This window comes from Sander vitreus, unplaced genomic scaffold (genome assembly GCF_031162955.1).
Source record: "Sander vitreus isolate 19-12246 unplaced genomic scaffold, sanVit1 ctg154_0, whole genome shotgun sequence".
NCBI classification, from domain to species: domain Eukaryota; kingdom Metazoa; phylum Chordata; class Actinopteri; order Perciformes; family Percidae; genus Sander; species Sander vitreus.
The window spans coordinates 805,720-825,318 of NW_027595402.1; the positions used below are offsets into that span (position 1 = coordinate 805,720).

General features: G+C 41.7%; 1 protein-coding gene across 3 annotated transcripts in view; it reads right to left on the reverse strand.

Annotated features, from left to right (window-relative positions):
• Positions 1–19,599, reverse strand: part of LOC144513227 (uncharacterized) — a 33,293-nt gene that overhangs the window by 6,283 nt on the left and 7,411 nt on the right. For 2 of the 3 annotated variants that reach the window (XM_078244232.1, XM_078244233.1), the window contains 8 exons: positions 18,883–18,919; positions 13,582–13,622; positions 10,738–10,825; positions 8,656–8,791; positions 7,162–7,321; positions 5,151–6,425; positions 1,093–1,164; positions 286–529 (listed from right to left, as the gene is read on the reverse strand). In XM_078244232.1, the coding sequence (XP_078100358.1) occupies positions 286–529; positions 1,093–1,164; positions 5,151–6,425; positions 7,162–7,321; positions 8,656–8,791; positions 10,738–10,825; positions 13,582–13,622; positions 18,883–18,919 (2,053 nt within the window). The remainder of the gene's footprint in view (positions 1–285; positions 530–1,092; positions 1,165–5,150; positions 6,426–7,161; positions 7,322–8,655; positions 8,792–10,737; positions 10,826–13,581; positions 13,623–18,882; positions 18,920–19,599) is intronic. The other variant, XM_078244234.1, reaches the window with a different exon arrangement.

Sequence of the window (19,599 nt, forward strand, 5' to 3'; positions counted from 1 at the left end):
GATTTTTTTAATGTAAAAAATATGCCGTGGCTCAAAAAAGGTTGAAAAAAACTGGGATAGATGATCGTAGACGCTAAAAACGCTAAACGCACGATAAAAGGAGAGTTCCAACATGTTTATAATGCTGCATAATCAAAACGATGATAAAAAAATCAGACTAGATCTACAAAGCAGTTAACTGGGAGAGTAAACAATCACAATCTCAATTATTAAAACTGATATTTTCTACTTTTATGGGACAGTGAAGTCATATTTGAAGGTTTATTCCTCAAATCTCTTCCTCACCGCGGAGGGAGTGGAGGATCTGAGGAGTTTGGGTTTGCAGTGCTGCTGGTTTCTGGTTTGGTCGGAATCACGGGGCCTTTCCTCAGGGCCGGAGCCGGCGGTTTGAGGCCCGGGGTCTGAACCAGGGCCGGTCCTGAAGGTCTGGGGGCCGTGGCCGGGGCAGCAGCTGTAGGTTTGGGTGGGACTGGGTTTGACTCTGGAAGCGTTGGCGAGACTCCGGTGGGTTTGGGGGCCAGATTTGGAGCTGGAGGTGGAGAGCAGATGTCAGGTTACTACTCATTGTTCATATTAGATGCTGAAGTGACAACTTTAACAGTTAGGGACAATTTAAAAGTGGTTATCAAGGTAACAGAAATGCTTAAAATGGAGACGTGTAAAAGAATAAAATACAAAACAAAAAACGGCCACATTGAATCTCATTTTTTTCCTTATACTCTTAATTTATTCAACACTAACGCTTTATGTAGCAGCCAACAAAGCAGCCTGAAGAGAATTGTGTCTACACAGCGTACAGTACAGCTGGCTTTTACACAGCACCAACAATAGTGGGCGCTTTTTTCTTCTCGCACAATCACTGCATTTTTCCTTCACAAGGTTTGGAGACACACACACACACACACACACACACACACACACACACACACACACACACTCTCTGCAACATAACGAGCAAGATTTATGTCTCCAAGCTTTCTAACACTCCATTGTACTTAAGTTTCATCCAGCTTAGTGCACACAAAAGCATGCTCTCTCTCTCTCTCTCTCTCTCTCTCTCTCTCTCTCTCTCTCTCTCTCTCTCTCTCTCACCGCTGGCTCTGCGTGGTGATGTCAGTGCTGCTGGTTTGGTCGGGACACCTGGACGACCACTTCTTATTTTCACTGAAAAATAAAAATAAAAAATAAAGTGTGAATTTAGACTGAATAACAAAACGTGGGGCCGTTAAAACATTTAAAGTTCAGTCTCAATCAGCTGGTGAACTCTTGTTCGCGTGCAGAAGTTCACAAACATTTACATTTAAGGTTTGGAGGAAGCATGCGGCTTACACTGCTTATCTACCAGATAAGCTAAATGTGTAACTGCTGCTGATAAGCTCTCAGTTTAGCTAAGAGTCATTGACTGAACGTCAGACTTATTTGCAAAGCAGCTGCAGTGGTTGATAGTGCTGATTATTTTATCAGGTATCACCACTGGGAGGCTTCGTAGTGACTATGTTTAGTAAAGTACATTTCGATGTCGTACGGACATACTCGGGTCAGATTTATTTGTCGCTTTTGATTTAACTTGAGTAACATGTCAAAAAAAAAAAGAGCAAAGCTTGTATTTCTCTAATCGTGGATAAACTGTGTTCTTCTAAATCTGTTCTGGTCATAAATTATGATGCAATCACCATCAATTGTGGGCATACGTTACAGCAGGTCATCGTACATTTTGCAGGTGTAAAATTCTGTTTTTAACATTTGAACATAGTTATTAGTCTTGTTCAGCCATTCAAAGAGTAATGAAGGGATGATAGAAGTGAACAACAGAGTGAAAACAAAATGGCATTTGAGTCTGTTTATCAGGTAAACTTTGGGGAAATCAGAGAAGGTTTTGTTCTTTTTTTTATTGATTTTTTAGAGCATTGTGAGCTCGACTAGTTCAGTATTTAGGTGTTAGGTGTATTTAGGTGTATTTAGTATTAAGTGTTTGAATGCATAAAGGAGTGCTGAGTCAACCACTCAGATTCAGTGTTGATGCTGACATTTGAAATTCTCTCCACTGCTTTCTCCCTCCCCCCTTCTCTCTCCCTCTCGCTCTCTCTCCCTCCCCCTCTCATCTCCCTCCCCTCTCCTCCTAACTCTCTCACCCCTCTCCCTCTCCTCCTCTCTCTGTCTGTCTCCCTCTCTCTCCCCCCCTCCCTCTCCTTCTCTCCCCCCCCTCTCATCTCCCTCCCTCTCTCTCTCTCTCTCTCTCTCTGTGGGATTCACTGTGACGTCAGTGTTTCTGATTGCCTCTGTATTGAGTGCTGAACAGAGTTTCTTTGTAATCTCAGACTAAACAACAAGCAAACATCTCAGCTCACACTGGAAGAAAATGAAAAGACACTGAGAACTGAAGATGCTGACGGAGGAAGTGACTCCTCCTTTCTGCCTAGTCTAACATGACAGATACCAATTACGTCTGCAAGGAAACTAAATGCACCGTGTCAACCAGCGGTCTAATAAAACACTAAAGGCACGGACAGTCTCTGCACTGAACTTTAAAGCCTAAATCTTGACTTTGCATGTCAAATACTTGTACTGCTGACCACATTAAGGGCTAATAACCTCTTCTATGTTGTTGTTAAAAGCAAACACTGTATGTTGCGGAAAGAAAAAGTGACTGAACCTTCAAAGTGGATGAAAGATGCATTTCAGTATTTTACTGCAAGAGAGAAGAAAAACAAACAAATGTACACATTTGAGAAGCTGGAATTTGATGGTTTCTCTTCAGATCTGGAGACTCACGGTCTTGTAAGTTAAAGGTTGTAGGTCCTGCTGCCACTAACATTAAGTCAAAGAGTCAGAGTGTCAGAGTGTAAAACCTCCACCTGCTAATTTGCTGAGTCACTCTTACGACATCAGCCAAACGTTTTGAATGTGGAAAATAAACACACAAAAAACAAACATCTGTTGGCAGTAAAAGACGAATGGAAACGGGGGGAAAAGAGATGGAAAACATTGTGAAATCTTACTTCGTTGAAATGTTTTTAGCTTCAAATGGACAGGCTGATGAAATAAACAAAACGCACTGACTACTAAAATGTCCTTTAGTGGTAACTCAGGACACTCAAAATGTCTCACCTCAATCATGCTGAACTCAGATTTAGGATGAGGTCATCAGAAAATGATATTTTAGTTGTTTTTCCAGATTACTGCCACAATTACCTTAGAAATTTTCGAAAGTTCCCACTCCGTGTTCGTTTCGTGCAAGTAATACCACAAAAAAAGCCCCTCAAAATTGCTAAAAAATAAAGCTCTAGCCACACAGAGCAGCACTGGCCTTTCAGAATAAAATCATCATTCAGCAAAACAAAAAGGATCAGAAACCTTTTTGTGGTATTTTTGGGTTAAACATCCACTTTCCTATCAAACTACTCAGAGTTCCCTTCAGAGCTGGTTCTGCAAGGTGAGATGGACTACTTTTAATTTCAGTTGCTTGCATTTTGCACTGCAAAGCTTCCAGTGCTAATGGTGTGTGTCACCTGCGCCATGAAACCACAGAAATGATTTTGTGGCAAATAAAAAGGGCCAGTTTATTTTGTGATTTACGGAGGAGGTAGCCTGGGAAAACCCTGACGAACTTCCGGTAAATTTGAGATTTGCTCTGCAAGTCCGTCTGTCCGAGAGCCCATTCAAGCCCATTTCCAATGTTTCCAAATCGAGGCACCAATCACAACCGTTGAGGCGGGCTTTACATGATGACGATAGCGCAGCGGCTCCGAGCAGCTTTTTGTTTACATTCAACATGACGGCCACCGAAGCGCAGCAACCCGTTGATGCCGCTGTCGCTGCTACGTCACCCGGATCGTTGGTCTGGTTGGTTGAAGGACTATCCAATTGCGCCCAGAGGCATTAGAGCGGCGGCCGTTGGAAATGGGCTGTGAATGAAGCTTCCCCAGATCCACTCTCAGTTACAACTGAGAAGGATCTGGTGTCAACCAGGCTACTGTGGAGATAAAGACAGTAATGCGTTGCCTAGAAAATGGAGTTGCTAAAAATAGTCATGTTGTTTGACATTTTGTTGACATTTTCCTGTCTAACCTGTAGGCATGCCGGAGCCTCCATTTCCACAGGATGAGGAGGAATCCGTTCCTAGAGGAAGAGGAAGCGAGACGCAGGGATGCTCGGCCTCTGGAGGGAGCACTGGACGTGCTGATGGTCACCACCTCGAGACGCTGTCCCCGTGAGTCAGATTCTCTATCTCGCTGTTATGGTTTAAAGATCTTCATTATCTCGCTCTATTTGTTTTGTTTAAACCCAAAGCATGATTCTGCTTTTGTCAGTTTCAACTATTATTGCTATTTTATTTTTCTAAGTTGAATATATTCATAGAACAAATTAAGTTTATAGCAAGAAAGAAAGTTTACTTTTTTTTTTTGGGCTTATCCGCCTTTAATCAATAGGACAGCTAGGTGAGAGAGAGAGAGAGAGAGAGAAGACATACAGGAAATCCTCACAGGTCGGACTCGAACCCTGGACCTCACAAGGCACAAGCCTCTCAGTAAATGTGCGCCTGCTCTACCCACTGAACCAACCTGGCCGCACAAAAAGTTTACTTACTTTACTTTTGTAGTTGTTAGGACAAAAACTCGACCTAATATCTGAGACTGCAATTGACAATTATTTTTATTATCGATTACTTTCTCTGTTAATCGTTTGCTCTACAAAATGTCCAAAAATAGCGAAAACATCTGAATGCCCTAAAGGCCGAGCTAATGTCGCCAAATACTTTGTTTGGCCCAATTACCTGTCAGCAAACACCAAAAAAGTATTGTTTTACGATCACATAAGTCATAGAAAAATAGCTTATTTAGAAGCTTGAACTAAAGGATTTCTTTGGATACAAAACGATTAATTAATTATCAACATAGTTGCTGATTAATTAACTGTCGATCGACTAATCGATTCATCTTTTCAGCTCCATCGCTCGGCGGCGTTGTCACAGTATTAGAATATTATGTTGCAAGAGAAAATAATGAAGGACTCCTTTATTACTTTGAGATGAAAACCCACTTCCCAGCCATTCTCCGACTTGAAACAACATTTGTTTTTGCGGTTCCTACTGGCTCCCTGAAGGAGTCGGTAAAGATCCCTGACGACTGACAGAAAATAACAACACTCACCAGTTTGGTTTGCAGCGTCCTGCGTCTCGTCACTTCCGGGCCGAGTCTCTGTCTGCGCTCCACTTCCCACCTCCACAGAGGGTCTCGGGGGCAGAGTTGGGGTGACATGCCCAGCTGGCGTGATCTTGTCCTGGTGCTGTGGTCCCAGGCTGGTCCTGGGGGCGACTGGAGGTCTGGGCGGAGGTTTGGGGTCGGCCGAGGAATTAGTCTCACTGACAGAGGGGGCGAGTTTGGGTGGAGGAGGCCTCGGGGCCGGGACGGGGGTACCAGACGAGAGGGTTTCTGTAGCAGTAGACTGTGGTTTTGGTGATACGGAGGGTTTTTCCACGTTTGTGCAGGGTTCGGGTACCAAAGCTGGAGCAGATTTCAGGGTGCAAGAAGCTGTTTGAGGGTTTAAGTCTGTTTCGGTGCAACCCGAGTCTGCTGTCAAACCACCGTCCTCCCAGAAGACTTTGCTGGATGGTTTGGGTGCATGAGGAAGGTTTTTGGGTTTCGGGGCGACAGTGGGAGGGACAGATTTGGCTGGTTGCCCCTGGAGACGAGGGCGTGGCCGGGGTTCAGGTCTCTTTGCGACCTCAAAGTCTCTGTTGTTACCGTCTGCACAGCTCCCATCAGCCACCTGCTGCTGCTGCTCGAAGGCTTGTATCCTCGCCTTCAGAGTCGCCATGTCCTCCTCGCCTTCGTCTACCTCGCCCTCGTCTTCCTCCCCGCTCTCCGATTGGCTGTGCTCACTGCTGTCGCTGCGGCGGTCAGGGAAGCCCCAGTCGTCTGCGCTGAAGGCCTGGAGCAGCTCCTGAAGGTACTTCCCCTGACTCACGTCCTGGTTAGAGGCGACCGTTCCCGCGTGGGCCGCTAGCGTGGCCAATCCGTCCTCTCGCAGTTTCACCAAAGTCTGAACTTTGACGCCGCTGCTGATTGGCGCACTGAGCCTGGTGCGCGGGCGCGGCCTGGGGCGCTCCGACGGGACGTGAGAGAAAGTGGTGGGAACAGTGGCCGCGTCAACAGCGGCAAACGACTGATCCCATTGGTCAATTTGAGCGCCAGAGGTGGCGGTCAAAGGGGAGCAAAGTTCAGTGAAGAGGTCACGGCACTGTGTGTGAGCGGAGGTGTGTGGGACCGGGTGTGCGTCTGGTACCACGCTGTCACCGTCAACGGAGGGGAGTGTTGATTGGCTGACGGTGATGATGTCGTCGGTGGCGACGGTGATGATGTTGTCGACGTCAGACAGTTTGGGAGGGTACGGGAGAGGCGGCCGTAGTGGTCTCACTGGTCTTTCTGCACACAAACACACACATTTTAAATAAATAACGATAATAATGAGTCCTTTTAACGCCACTTAAGTTTTTAACGTGCAACTAACGCACGCACGTTCTGTGATTTAGATACGTAGTTTGGGAAATCAGGAAGCAGTGCAGGACTATGGTTGTGGACAGTGTTGACAACTCTGCGACGGAGACTCAGGCGAGATGGCGAAACGGGAGAGGATGGCGAGCAGAAACAAACCTCATGAGCAGAAATGGAAAACATTTTTTTTTTTTTTTTTTTTAAATGGCGAGTTGAGTTTCAAAGCCCTTCCAGAGGTTTCTCTCCACAAGACTAAAGTTGTTTGTCTGTACTGTCGATGTGAACTCAGTTACCACCGGAGTAGCTACAGTCTTGAGCGTTAAAAACTGGGAAAATATCCCCATTAAAGTACATTTAGAGCAGATAAAAAATGTGCGATTAATCCCAAGTTTTTTTGTTTGTTTTTTTAAGATTATTTTGGGCATTTTAGGCCTTCATATGACAGGACAGCTGAATACATGAAAGGGGAGAGAGAGGGGGGGATGACATGCAGCAAAGGGCCGCAGGTCGGAGTCGAACCCTGCACCACTGCGTCAAGGAGTAAACCTCTATATACGTGCGCCGGCTCTACCAACTGAGCACCCGATTAATCCCTAGGACACTGATGTGATTAATTGCAATTGAAAAATCAATTGACAGCCGTATTTTTAACTGAGCATCCTCTCACCCTGAGAGTCCTGAAAGTTTGGGGGTTCAGGGGCAGATCCCGGGTCAGTCTGCGTGGCGATGGTTATCGTAGAAGATAGACGTAATGAGGCAGGAGGAGGAGGAGGGAGAACCTGCTCCTGAGTCTTCTCCTTGATCACCTCCTCATAGGACGGCGGAGGCTGAGGAGGAGAAACACAACAAAGTAGAATTAGCGCCTCGCGGTTGTATCCCTCCGCCGACCAGTCCAGCTGCAGCTTAGATCCACGTCTGTCCAGACTCACCTGATATACGTGAGAAGACTTTGAAGATATTTAATAAAAAGGCATTAACCCTCCTGTTGTCCTCGGGTCAAATTTGACCCATTTAAAACCATTACTCGTCACAAGTAAAATAAATGATCAGTTCACTACTTTCATTGAATTTGCGTGTTTTATTAAATTTTATAGCATTTAAGATGATAAAGAACGTTGAAAAAAGGGGGAAAAAATGACAAAAAAAAGCTTCAGAAACGTGGGTGAAAAAACGTACAAAAACTGAACTGTTGAAATTAATCAAATAATCAATGCATCGAATCGTGGATCGATGCTGCATCGATAATCGGCCGGGCCATAATCGATTATTTCTGTTTACAATTTAATGCATGCCTAACAACCTTTCTGTTTACATATTCTGGTATGTTTGGCACATTCAGGAAGTGCCGTGTGCTCAGTGCTGTAGTTTATGTATCCAGTTTATTTAGTATCAGAGCTCTGCAGAATGTTTGGTTTTTGAAGCTTGAAAAGCTTCTAATTAAATATCCTAAATGTCTTTAATAGAAAAAATGTATTTGACGCATCGAGATGCATCGAGATATCGCATCACTGACATGATAATCATAATCGAATCGGAGATCAGTGAAGATTCACCTCTAACAAAAAGCGACAAAAGCGCAGAAAAAGAAGAAAAAATAAAATCGACAAAAGAAATTGGAAAAAGTGTCGAAAAAGATGACCTAAAGTTAGTCGTGTTTGATTTAGAGCTTGAAACGCTGTAATGATCATGTTTCATTGGCCAGTTACCGTCAACGCCATAACGTCAAAAAAACGGAACGACTCAGAGAAGCGAAAGAAAAAGTTGTGTCCTGTAATCTGTATTTATATATTTTATACTGTCCAACCAGTAAAACATGTCCTGTTCTGTAGACATGGACCTTATTTATTTGTTCCTGTTGGACCAGTCCAATATGACCGTCAGTTGAAATAAACCTTGTGTTGTATTTGTTATGAATCTATTTTGATGCGTTTTCCCGTAACTTTTGTAATTTCACAAAAATATAGAAATATCATATCGCAATATCACATTTTGTCAATATCGTGCAACCCTAGTAGGAACTCCTGAGAAATGGCCCAAAATGCGATTTGTGAGTTAACAGTGACCTTTGACGTCCAAAATCTAATTAGTTCATCCTTGAGTTTGTGCCAAATGTTTGGGCCCAAACGTCTCAACCTCAACAGAGGCCGAGAGAGAGCGTTACCTGTATGGACGGAGGGATTGTGGGTCCCCAGATCTGTGCTGCAGGAGGCGGGGGAGGTGGGAACCCTGCAGAAGCTCCGGGGAACCAGGATGTGGAGGCCAGCGGCTCCGCTGACAGGATGGTGATCTCCGGTCGCCTAGCAACAGGTCCCCGAAAGCAGAAGGTCATTAACAGAGAAATCCTCAGAACTTCTGTTTATTCAGTTAAAAACACATTTCTTATTTGTATTTGTTCTTATAATTTCTCTACACAAGTCTACTTGAGAATGGAGCATATGTAAGGAACCAAATCCCCTCCCCCCGGATCAATAAAAGTATTTTGATTCATTGATTGATTGATGGTCAAGATCCATAGAATACAAAAAAGAAATATTTGCTGAGAGTCTGCAGGAAGTTGACTAAAAATAGGAATAAAAAAAATCATCTTTAGGAAATTGATCTTAATGCCTTAATTAAAAAAAATAAGGAAAAATCTTTAAGGACACCAATTTTCTTTGTGAATGAATAATGTATCGTAAATAAATAAATGTTCTTCCTTAAAATACAGGGGGAATAAGTGAGTACACCCCTATGTTCCCATAGAGGCAGGCAGACTTTTATTTTTTACTCTCTAGGTATCTTATGCACATTTTCATTTTCTTATGCAAATGTCTATGAAATGTGCACAAGAAAACTCCTAATATAAATAATAAAAAATACAAGTAAATGCATGTTTTGTACTCCACATTCCTATTTAAATGTTTTCTTACTTCAGCTGTGACCTTTACATGAAGGAAGCAACCCACAGCAACACGTTATTTAAGGATTAAAGAATAAACGGTTTACGCTGTTTAAAATCAAAGAACCATCCAAGTGTGTGACCATAGAAATAAAATGTATAGAACTGGGGGTGGCAGTAGCTCAGTCAGTAGGGAGTTGGGTTAGGAACCGGAGGTCAATGTCCCCTTGCGGGATTAATAAAGTATACATTATTATTATTATTATTATTATTATTATTATTAGAAAAGCCATTGAAGCATTTGGCGTGGTCATTCTATATCTGTGTGTGTGACTGTGACACAGAGAGGAGGCGGGTGAGTGTATCCAGTAAAAACTCCGCACATGAAACTTATTTACTGTAAACACAAACGTACTTGTTGACTAAAAACATCCTCTCTTTCCTGACTTGACAAATTATTTAAAGAGCATCCACACAACATTGTGTGACAGAGCAATCTGTTTCCTTTCTAAAGAATCTCACCGTTACCCTCCTGTTGTCCTCGGGTCACATTTGACCCTTTTTTTTTAAAAGTTTCTATATCAGAAATGTTGGTTTCTTTCAACCAAATTGTCAAAGAAACTAACGTGGATGGTTCCTTACAACCATTACTCTTCACAGGTCAAATAAATGATCAGTTCACTACTTTTATTGAATTTGGGGGTTTTAATTAATTTTATAGCATTTGAAAAAAAAAAAAAAATTACAAAAGAATGTTGGAAAAAGCTTCAAAAACGCCGGGAAAAAAATCGACAAAAACATCAAAAAAAAAAATTATAATAATAATAATTGCTGAAAAAAAAAGACAAAAACGTCGGAAATAGTGACAAAAAAAATAATAATAATAATAAAAAAAATAATAATAATAATTGCTGAAAAAAAGACAAAAACGTCGGAATTAGTGACCAAAAAAAAAAAAAAAAATCGACAAAAACATCGGGAAAAGTGACAAGTATCGAAAAAGAACAACAAAAGGTTGAAAATATATTTTTTTAATTTTGACCCAGAAAAAACAAAGTTGCGTGGTCGACGGGACGATAACACAAGGGTTAAAAGATAACCTGGCACTGACTTTTTAAAGTCTAATGTTTAGGGGGGATGAGAGCAGAATGAATTTGAACAATTCAGTTTTATTTATAGAATCAAATCATAACAAGAGTTATCTCGAGACACTTTACAGATAGAGTAGGTCTAGACCACACTCTATAATTTACAAAGACCCAACAATTCCAGTAATTCCCCCAAGAGCGAGCATCAGGAACCAGTATGTGCACTGCTGCACACTGGTTTAGCATCATAAAACGGTTAGTAAAACACGTGTCTTACCTCCTGTCTCTCTCTCTCTCTCTGTCCCTCTCTCGCTCTCTGTCTCTCTCTCTGGACGACTCTGAGAGAGACGTTGTCCTGGTGGAGGCTGACAACACAGACACAACAACAGCTCATATAGACCACTGGCTCAAGCTTTTTTCAATAATGTTCCCCCTTTGAACAGCGTATCTGTAAGTGTACCTCCTGACCAGCGCGAATAATATTTGGTAGAAAAAAAAGACGAAAAAACTTGGAAAAGACAGTAAAAAGAAGTAATTAAGGCAAGAATAGGTCCAAATTGGTACCGAAAACTTTGAAAAAAGTGACAAAAAAAATTCAAAAAAGCGTCAAACTTTGAAAAAAGAGACAAAAACTTTGAAAAAAAAGGAAGGAAGGAAGGCAAGAACAGGTCAAAACAGACGACAAGACCTTCAAAAAAAGCGACAAACTTGGAGAAAAAAAGAAAAGTAACTACAGCCTTGGAACTGAAAAACATTTTGCAAAAAATCATATGTACCCCCTGCAGTCCTCCAGAGTACCTCTAGGGGGGACACGTACCCCCTGCAGTCCTCCAGAGTACCTCTAGGGGGACACGTACCCCCTGCAGTCCTCCAGAGTACCCCTAGGGGGGACACGTACCCCCTGCAGTCCTCCAAAGTACCTCTAGGGGGACACGTACCCCCTGCAGTCCTCCAGAGTACCCCTAGGGGGACACGTACCCCCATTTGAGAAACACTGGTCTAGACAATATAATAGATAGCAACTGACAGTCACACGACTGAAACACATCTGTCTATAAAACCAGGAAGCGAGTATTTTCAACCACCGTGTGCATCTGTAATCATATGAATAATTCACTCAATTTAAGCATCACGCAGCGTGTGCAGAAGTCTTAAAGAATATGTTGTCATATATCAGGTTTCAAGGGGTAAAAAATAAGAAATTGTGCGTTGAAAACTACCGTTGGGTACATCGCTACAAAAGCATGCTGTGCAGCTGCACTCTATTCAAAACCACAGAGCTTTATTTAACTATCCCGTTGTCCTCGGGTCAAATCTGACCCATTTACAAAAACTTTCTATATCAGAATATGACAAAAGAACGTTGAAAAAAGTCACAAATGTTGGAAAAAGCTATAAAAAAAGCAGAAAAAAAAAATCTACATTGTTTTTTTTAAATGCTGAAAAAAGTGACAAATAAATAAATAAATAAAAAAAATGACAAAAAAAAAACCATCAAAAACATCGCCAAAGGTGACAAAAACTCAGAAATATGAATAATAAAATAGGAAAAAAGTGAGAGAAAAAAACACTGGAAAAAGCGTAAAAAAAAAAATGGACAAAAACATAATAAAAAAACGCCAACAAATTGGAAAGAAAGTGACAAAAACTTCGAGAAAAGTGTAGAAAACGAACAACAAACTGTTGAAGTTTCCGACCCAGAAAAACCCAAAGTTGCACGGTCGACGGGGTTAAAACACTATTAGAGGAAAGTGATTTGACATCCCTGATTTAAAAAGTGTTATAATTATAATATAGAATATGTGAAGCATTGTACGTTGTATCAACAGTTTAAATCTAGACGAGGGGAATCTAAAAGGACCAACAAGTGGTTAACCGAAGACTGTGGGAACAGTCCAGTCCTGGGAGTTTCCAGCTTCGTTGCCATGCTGGCTTTTATTATCATCCAACAAAAAAAATGCATATTTTCCATTTTTAAAACTCCACAATCTTTCAGTCCACAACTCAAATGGACTTCAGACTTCCTCAAAGCTCTGCTGCACAAATAACCTTCCTTTGTTTTCTGCTCTTACGGTTTAGACTCAACGGTTCACACGTGCACACTCAGGAATGTGTTAATCTTTAATACACAGTTGGATTGATTTCTTTCTATGCGCCAGTGGTTTTCAGGCTACATGGTTGTTGGTTTACACTTCTTTCTCTTTCTGTGTATATCGGGCGTATCTGCATCTAGGGCAGGGTACCGAGTTCAACACTTTTTAGGCACCGACCGAATTGCATTTAAAGTATCGAGTATCAAAGATGCCTCGCCATTTAATACCCAATTTCAATACCTAAAGGAGTAAATCTGATCAGCGTCAGTGAGCCAATAAGCAGGCAGCGTGCTTCTACCGAGATCTAATAATGCTGGCCGCTGATTGGCTGTGTAACGTTACTATCAAGAGAAACTCTATGTTACGCAGAGACGGGGCTCACGTAGTCATATTTATTGAAAAATGTATTGAAATTTATTGAAAAAATGTCTGGTACAGGATATAAAATCCTCTATTCCAGACTCAAGCAACACAAAAATATATATATATATATATATATATATATATATATATATATATTATATTATTATTGTAATAATAATAATAAATAAAAATATATATTGTAATAATAAATACAAATATATATTTTAATAATAATAATTAAAATATAAATTTTATATAAATTATAAAATAAAATAAAAATATAACTTATTTTCTAACAATTCATAAATAAGTTACATAAATTACTGACAAGCTATTATAGAATTGTACATTACACCTTCTTGACAGACAAAATGCATCCAACCTATTCTTAAAAGAATTAATTGAAGGGGAACGCACAACTTCTTTTGGTGGTAGGAGCTGAACTATAAATTAAAAGATTTCTACCGTAATGTTGTAATTTATTTTTATTTCAGAAAATCTGTATCGAAAAAAAGTATCATTTAGGATCCGGTATTGAATGCACGGTATCGGTACCGAAATGTTCCAACGATACCCAGCCCTGACCTGCACTTTGCACAGACATAAAACACACAAGGATGAAGACGAAGAAGGACTTTATGAAGAGCTCGAGGATGAATACTCACTTCTCTTGATGGCTGCTCTGATGGACGAGAGAGGACCCTGGCTACAGAGAGAAAAGAGAGAGAGAGAGAAAAACATGAGTCACATTATTTCACCGCTGTTGCCACCTCTTTCTCCCTCTTCCTCCCTCTCCTCCTCCCTCTGTTTCTCGTTCCTCCTCCCTCTCTTCCTCCCTCTCCTCCTCCCTCCTCCCTCTGTTTCTCGTTCCTCCTCCCTCTGTTTCTCGTTCCTCCTCCCTCTCTCTCTTTTCCAGTCCTCAGTTTTCAAACTCAACGTTCAATGTTTTTTTGTTGGCACAGTCTGGATAACATCTTCCAACATGTTTTTTTTAATCTTTGAGCTCTGCTTTGCTTCACATTCAGACAGCCGGAGGTTTAATGCCCCCGCTGCAGGGCACCTCTAGCCTGGATGCCAGCCGAAACACGCCCCATAATCACAGCCCAACGGAGCGGTTTCAGACTCACATTCTGACTATAATCTGAGTATGATGATGTCAGGCTAGGGCACCTGTGCATTAGATGATGAATGTGAGAAGGACAGCAGCTTTTGTTATCAGTGCAGAAGGGCGGTTTGAGGACAAAGGCTCAATGTGTAAAGTTTAGGCTCTACCTGCTCACTTCAAAACATTTTCAGCCATCTGGAAGGGGACTAAAGGTTGGTTTTTCACAGGTAATTGCATGTATACGTGGTAATGTACACGGATGTTCTTAAAGCCTGGAAGATAAAAAAAAACCTGTGAAAACTAATTTCTCCTTTTGGGGACAATGAAATGCACCAAACACTGAAAGATGAGTTTGCAAGATAAATGAACACTTCACTTTTAGATCCTGTTACTTTAACAATTACGTTTGTTGATATTTCACAAAAAAAAGAAGACGTGCATTTGAAGCAGGTCACAACATGACTTTTTCAGCTGCAATGTCCGAGAGCCTGACACCTCCCTGAAATCTTACTGGCCATTTGAACAAGACTTGCAAGTCTATTCTTATTGGACGGATTGAGATTTTACAAAAGGCTGAAACAGATTCAACGAAACATCTGTAAAAGAGAGTAAAGCAAAAAAGAATAAAAACGTAGCACAACATGCGATTCAAGACACTGTTTTAAAGAAAATGTAATATTATATTAAGTTTATTATATTTGAAGCTATCCACTAGGTCAGTGTTTCTCAAATGGGGGTATGTGTACCCCTAGAGGTACTCTGGAGGACTGCAGGGGGTACGTGTCCTCCTAGAGGTACTCTGGAGGACTGCAGGGGGTACGTGTCCTAGAGGTACTCTGGAGGACTGCAGGGGGTACGTGTCCTAGAGGTACTCTGGAGGACTGCAGGGGGTACGTGTCCTCCTAGAGGTACTCTGGAGGACTGCAGGGGGTACGTGTCCTAGAGGTACTCTGGAGGACTGCAGGGGGTACGTGTCCTCATAGAGGTACTCTGGAGGACTGCAGGGGGTACGTAACATTATTTGCAAAATGTTTTCCAGTTCCAAGGCTGTAGTTACTTCTACTGTCTTTTTTTTCCCCAAGTTTGTCGCTGTTTTTGAAGTTTTTGTCACGTTTTTGAAGTTTTTGTCACTTTTATTTGAGGTTTTTGTCACTGTTTTTGTCGCAGTTTTTGAAGTTTGTGTCTCTTTATTCAAAGTATTTATTACTATTTTGACCTATTCTTGCCTTCCTTCCTTCCTTCTTTCTACCGTCTTTTTCCAAGTTTTTGTCGCCTTTGTCCATCATCATTTAAATGTTTTCCAGGTCCGAGGCTGTTGTTTAGTAAATCTCTCTCTGACATCGCTGTACTGTTGCTCTTTATACAGACTTTTTTTTTTCTGCCAAAAACTATTCACGCTGGTTAGGGGGTACATGGCTTAAAAAAAACTGTTCAAAGGGGGAACATTATTGAAAAAAGCTTGAGCACCACTGCACTAGGTCAACGTCAACACCTTTTATAACAGCTGGCAGTGGGCTTGGTGGTGACCTTTTGTAATCAATGATCCCATTTAGATGGAGGAAAGACTTCACACAAAGCCACACAGTCATCCACCACCGGCCCGTGATCCCGATCATCAACAAGTCAACCATAACAGAATCACCAACAAACTTTAAGATGTTTCTATTCCTATAAGCTGCTGCAACTAGGGCCGGGTACTGAGTTCAATACTTTTTTAGGCACAAGTTGCCTCTAAAGTATCAAGTCTCGTCAATTTAATACCCAATTTTCAATCCCTAAAGAGTAAATCTCATCAGCATCAGTGAGCCAATCAGCACGCAGCATGCTTCTACCAAGATCTAATGAAACGATACCCAGCCAATGCTGCAACACCCGTACAGTATACAAGATGCGTTTAATTAGTAGTTAAGTAGTTGTTGCTAGGCAGGTTAGGAATCCACAGACTCACCCAGATGACAGGAGGTCAGTCGTCTTATGCTTTCTGTATCTCCCTCGGTCTTTTTCTTTGTATCTGACCGTCCCTCTCTTGCTCTCTCTTTCTGCCACAGAGCTGCTAACTATGAACAGACACACATGACTCACCCCTGACGCTGCCCAAACGTGCACACACACACACACACACACACACACACACACACACACACACACAGCTTTACTTTAAACTAATGGAAAAACAACGTTGTTTTAGCCTCCTCTTTCCATTTCTCCCTGCCCCCTGAAAAAGGGTTGGGCAAAAAAACCTCTGATTTAGACTTTAGACCATTACGTCATGTTTGGGGTGTGTGCGCGACTGATGGTCCGGCAGTTCAGGCAGAAAATGACAAAACTACAAAGGCCGCATGAAAAGTGAGTCTTGCAGGCGTCATTCAAATAATGGCACACACTTTCAGGCAAGCATTCCTCGCAGGTATTTATACTTTAGTTGCACATTAAATAGGTGACAGAAGTAATAATGTGCAGAATATAAAAACAGGTCTGTAAGGTACCCTGTGGAGCATTTGAACCACTATAGAGAGTTTTCTTTTATGAATGGGTCCCTGTTTTGTCTGTATTCCTGTTTCTCTAATACTAAACTGTACGTTGTTGGAGTTACTATGCCTCGGTCTCTGTCTTTTTGGTTTGGCCTGCTCACTTATTTAATTCTCATGTGTATAAGTGTCTTGCTTTTAACCACTATTCACACTCTGAGGAACACCTACACTCACCTAAAGGATTATTAGTGAGTGTATGGTCGAAATGTGTCAGTGATAATTGCACACTGTATAACTTGCAAAGTTAAAGTGCTCATATTATGCTCATTTTCAGGTTCATAATTGTATTTAGAGGTTGTACCAGAAAAGGTTTATGTGGTTTAATTTTCAAAAAACATCTAATTTTTGTTGTACTGCACATTGCTGCAGCTGCTCTTTTCACCCTGTGTGTTGAGCTCTCTGTTTTAGCTACAGAGTGAGACATCTCACTTCTGTTCTATCTTTGTTGGGAGTCGCACATGCGCAGTAGCTAGGTAAGGACTACTAGCCAGTCAGAAGCAGAGTATGAGGGCGTGCCCTGACAGTAGCTAGGTAAGGACTACTAGCCAGTCAGAAGCAGAGTATGAGGGCGTGCCATGCTAGCAGCTAGGTGAGCATTATAACGTGTGTTCCAAAGTGACCACGTTTGTCTCTGAAGTAAAGGCTGGACTACAATAGAGCTGTTTGGAGCAGTTTGTGAACAGTGTTTTCTGTTGGAGATGGTAAGTCCCTTTGGGGGGGACTTTGGGCTTTTTCACTTTGTAAACCTATAATGTGAACAAAAAAGATATATAACACAATAAAGGGAAAAATCCTAAAAGCATAATATGAGCACTTATCGTTTTTTTTGCCCGATGAAGGTCTGGTACCGCAATGTTGCCAGCTATTAAATGTATCTTTGTGAGTTAGACAGTGTGCGGGAGTTTCTTTGCAATCTTTGACCTACTTGTCCCTCTTCGACGCACCCGTCTCATGTTTTAGATGTATTTTTAAAAGTATTTTTATGTTCTGAGTGATATGTTAATAAAATAGTCAGCTCTACTTCACCCAACGGGAATTTGCTGCTTTTTTTGGGGTCCTGTTACATTTATACAAGCAGGCAGTGTGAATGACACGCTGATCAACAGCTGGTGGCGATAACATGACAAAGGAAACGTAGCAATATAAATAAAGGCAGCGAAGGAGGAGACTGCTCTCAAGCACATGTAAACCTTAACAATGCACGGTTTAAAAATCGGTTTTACAAATGTTTTATGCGGAAGGAAATGCATTCGACATACGGGTTAGAACTCAAGGAAATGTGTTTTGGAGAGTAACACTGAAAAACAAGATTTTTGCTGCTGACAGGACACCTTTATGAGAGAAGAGGGCATATTTATTGGATCGGAGTTTCGGCCCACGGGCATCACAGGAAAACAGACCTACTGTGATTTTACTACGCTGTTAAAGCAAATTCAACACTTCCTCTAGCTGCTTCCTAGCATGAAAGCCTTTCAGGAAAAGACAGCGGATTATGGCTTTTAATGTGAAGCAGCTGCAGGAAGTGTTAAGTTACAGGTTTTCATTGAAGTTATTAGTTTGGCCTATTTGGTCTTTCCTTCTCTTTGACATTTTTCACAGCTGACTTTGGCAACAGATCCGTTTTTAAATGTGTTCCGATGAAGATGAAGAGCTTAAAAAAATATCATCAAACCTGCCAAACACAGTGGAAATGAATGGAGAAAGTCATGTGAGGATGTCTGCAAAACACACACTAGCTGACCTGAGTGAATATTCACTTAAGCACCACAAACCTTCAGATATTTCTCTAACTTTGTCCATTCTCCTTTATGCAGACTAATGTAAACAGTCTGCTTTGTATTCATGCATTAGGGGGTTTCAAATGTTTCACAACCTTCTTATTATCAGGTTTGTTTGACTTATCACACACACACACACAGACACACACACACACACACACACACAGAGCTAGTTTCCATGCCAACAGCCCAAATACTTTCAGGAGTGTGTCAGACCCGCAGACCAAAGGGTAGAAAAGTAGTTCCTGCAAGTCTGCGAGAACACTGGAGTAAATAGTCCCAAAATGGAGTTAAACAGCAGAAAACGTTTGCTGCAGATTTTTTAAAAGTACTTTGTAGTTTTTTAAAGCTTTCACAGCAGGTTAGAACAATCAGAAGCACTGATTAACTCAACAACACTAGTTGAAAGAGGTTTCTGATTGTCCGGGATTTCAACAGCCTTTGCCAAAACTATCTGTCTCCATGTGCGTCACATTAAATGCACATCTCCTGGTAACAGTTACCCATCTTGGCAAACTGCCCGGCGAGACAAAGAAGAGCAAGATCTCTTACCTGAGACGATGTTCTGGCTTACGTCTGTTAGAACGACCTGTGGAGAGAGAGAGAGAGAGAGAGAGAGAGAGAGAGAGAGAGAGAGAGAGAGAGAGAGAGAGAGAGAGAGAGAGAGAGAGAGAGAGAGAGAGAGAGAGAGAGAGAGCGAGAGAGCGAGAGAGATTGTGATTAATATGCCTGTACATTGAGAAATGAGTATCAAACAAAAAGCTGCAAGAATCAAAAGTGGGCAGTAAATGTAAGATTGCTCGACTTGTTTACTAGGGTTGGTACGGTTCATGAAAAAACATCCGAACGGTTTGGTTCATGTCTCGGTTCGGAGCGTGTGTGCGTCGCACGGTTCGTCAGTCCACTGTTAACGTGCACTAACCACTTACTGCCGTAGTGCCCACTTTCGACACCTATGTTAAAACACTTACCGGAAATGACGAGCGGGATGAACGTGACGAACGCAACACATGGCAGCTGATTGGACGAATGCGTCCTCTGAGTCTTGCTGCTCCCGCATTTCAAAACAGACTAATGGCGTCTCGTTCTGAATACGATCTCGTTTTTTACGAAAATAGTTCACCGAAACGTGTTTCTGAAAACATTTTAAAGACGAGAAAAGAGAAATAGGCCATGCAATTGCTGAGTCTGTTTTTTGATCGACAAGAGGTCAGTTTAAAAGGTTTTCGTCAGATTTGGAGAGGCGGCGAGCCAACCGCTCCTCAGGTG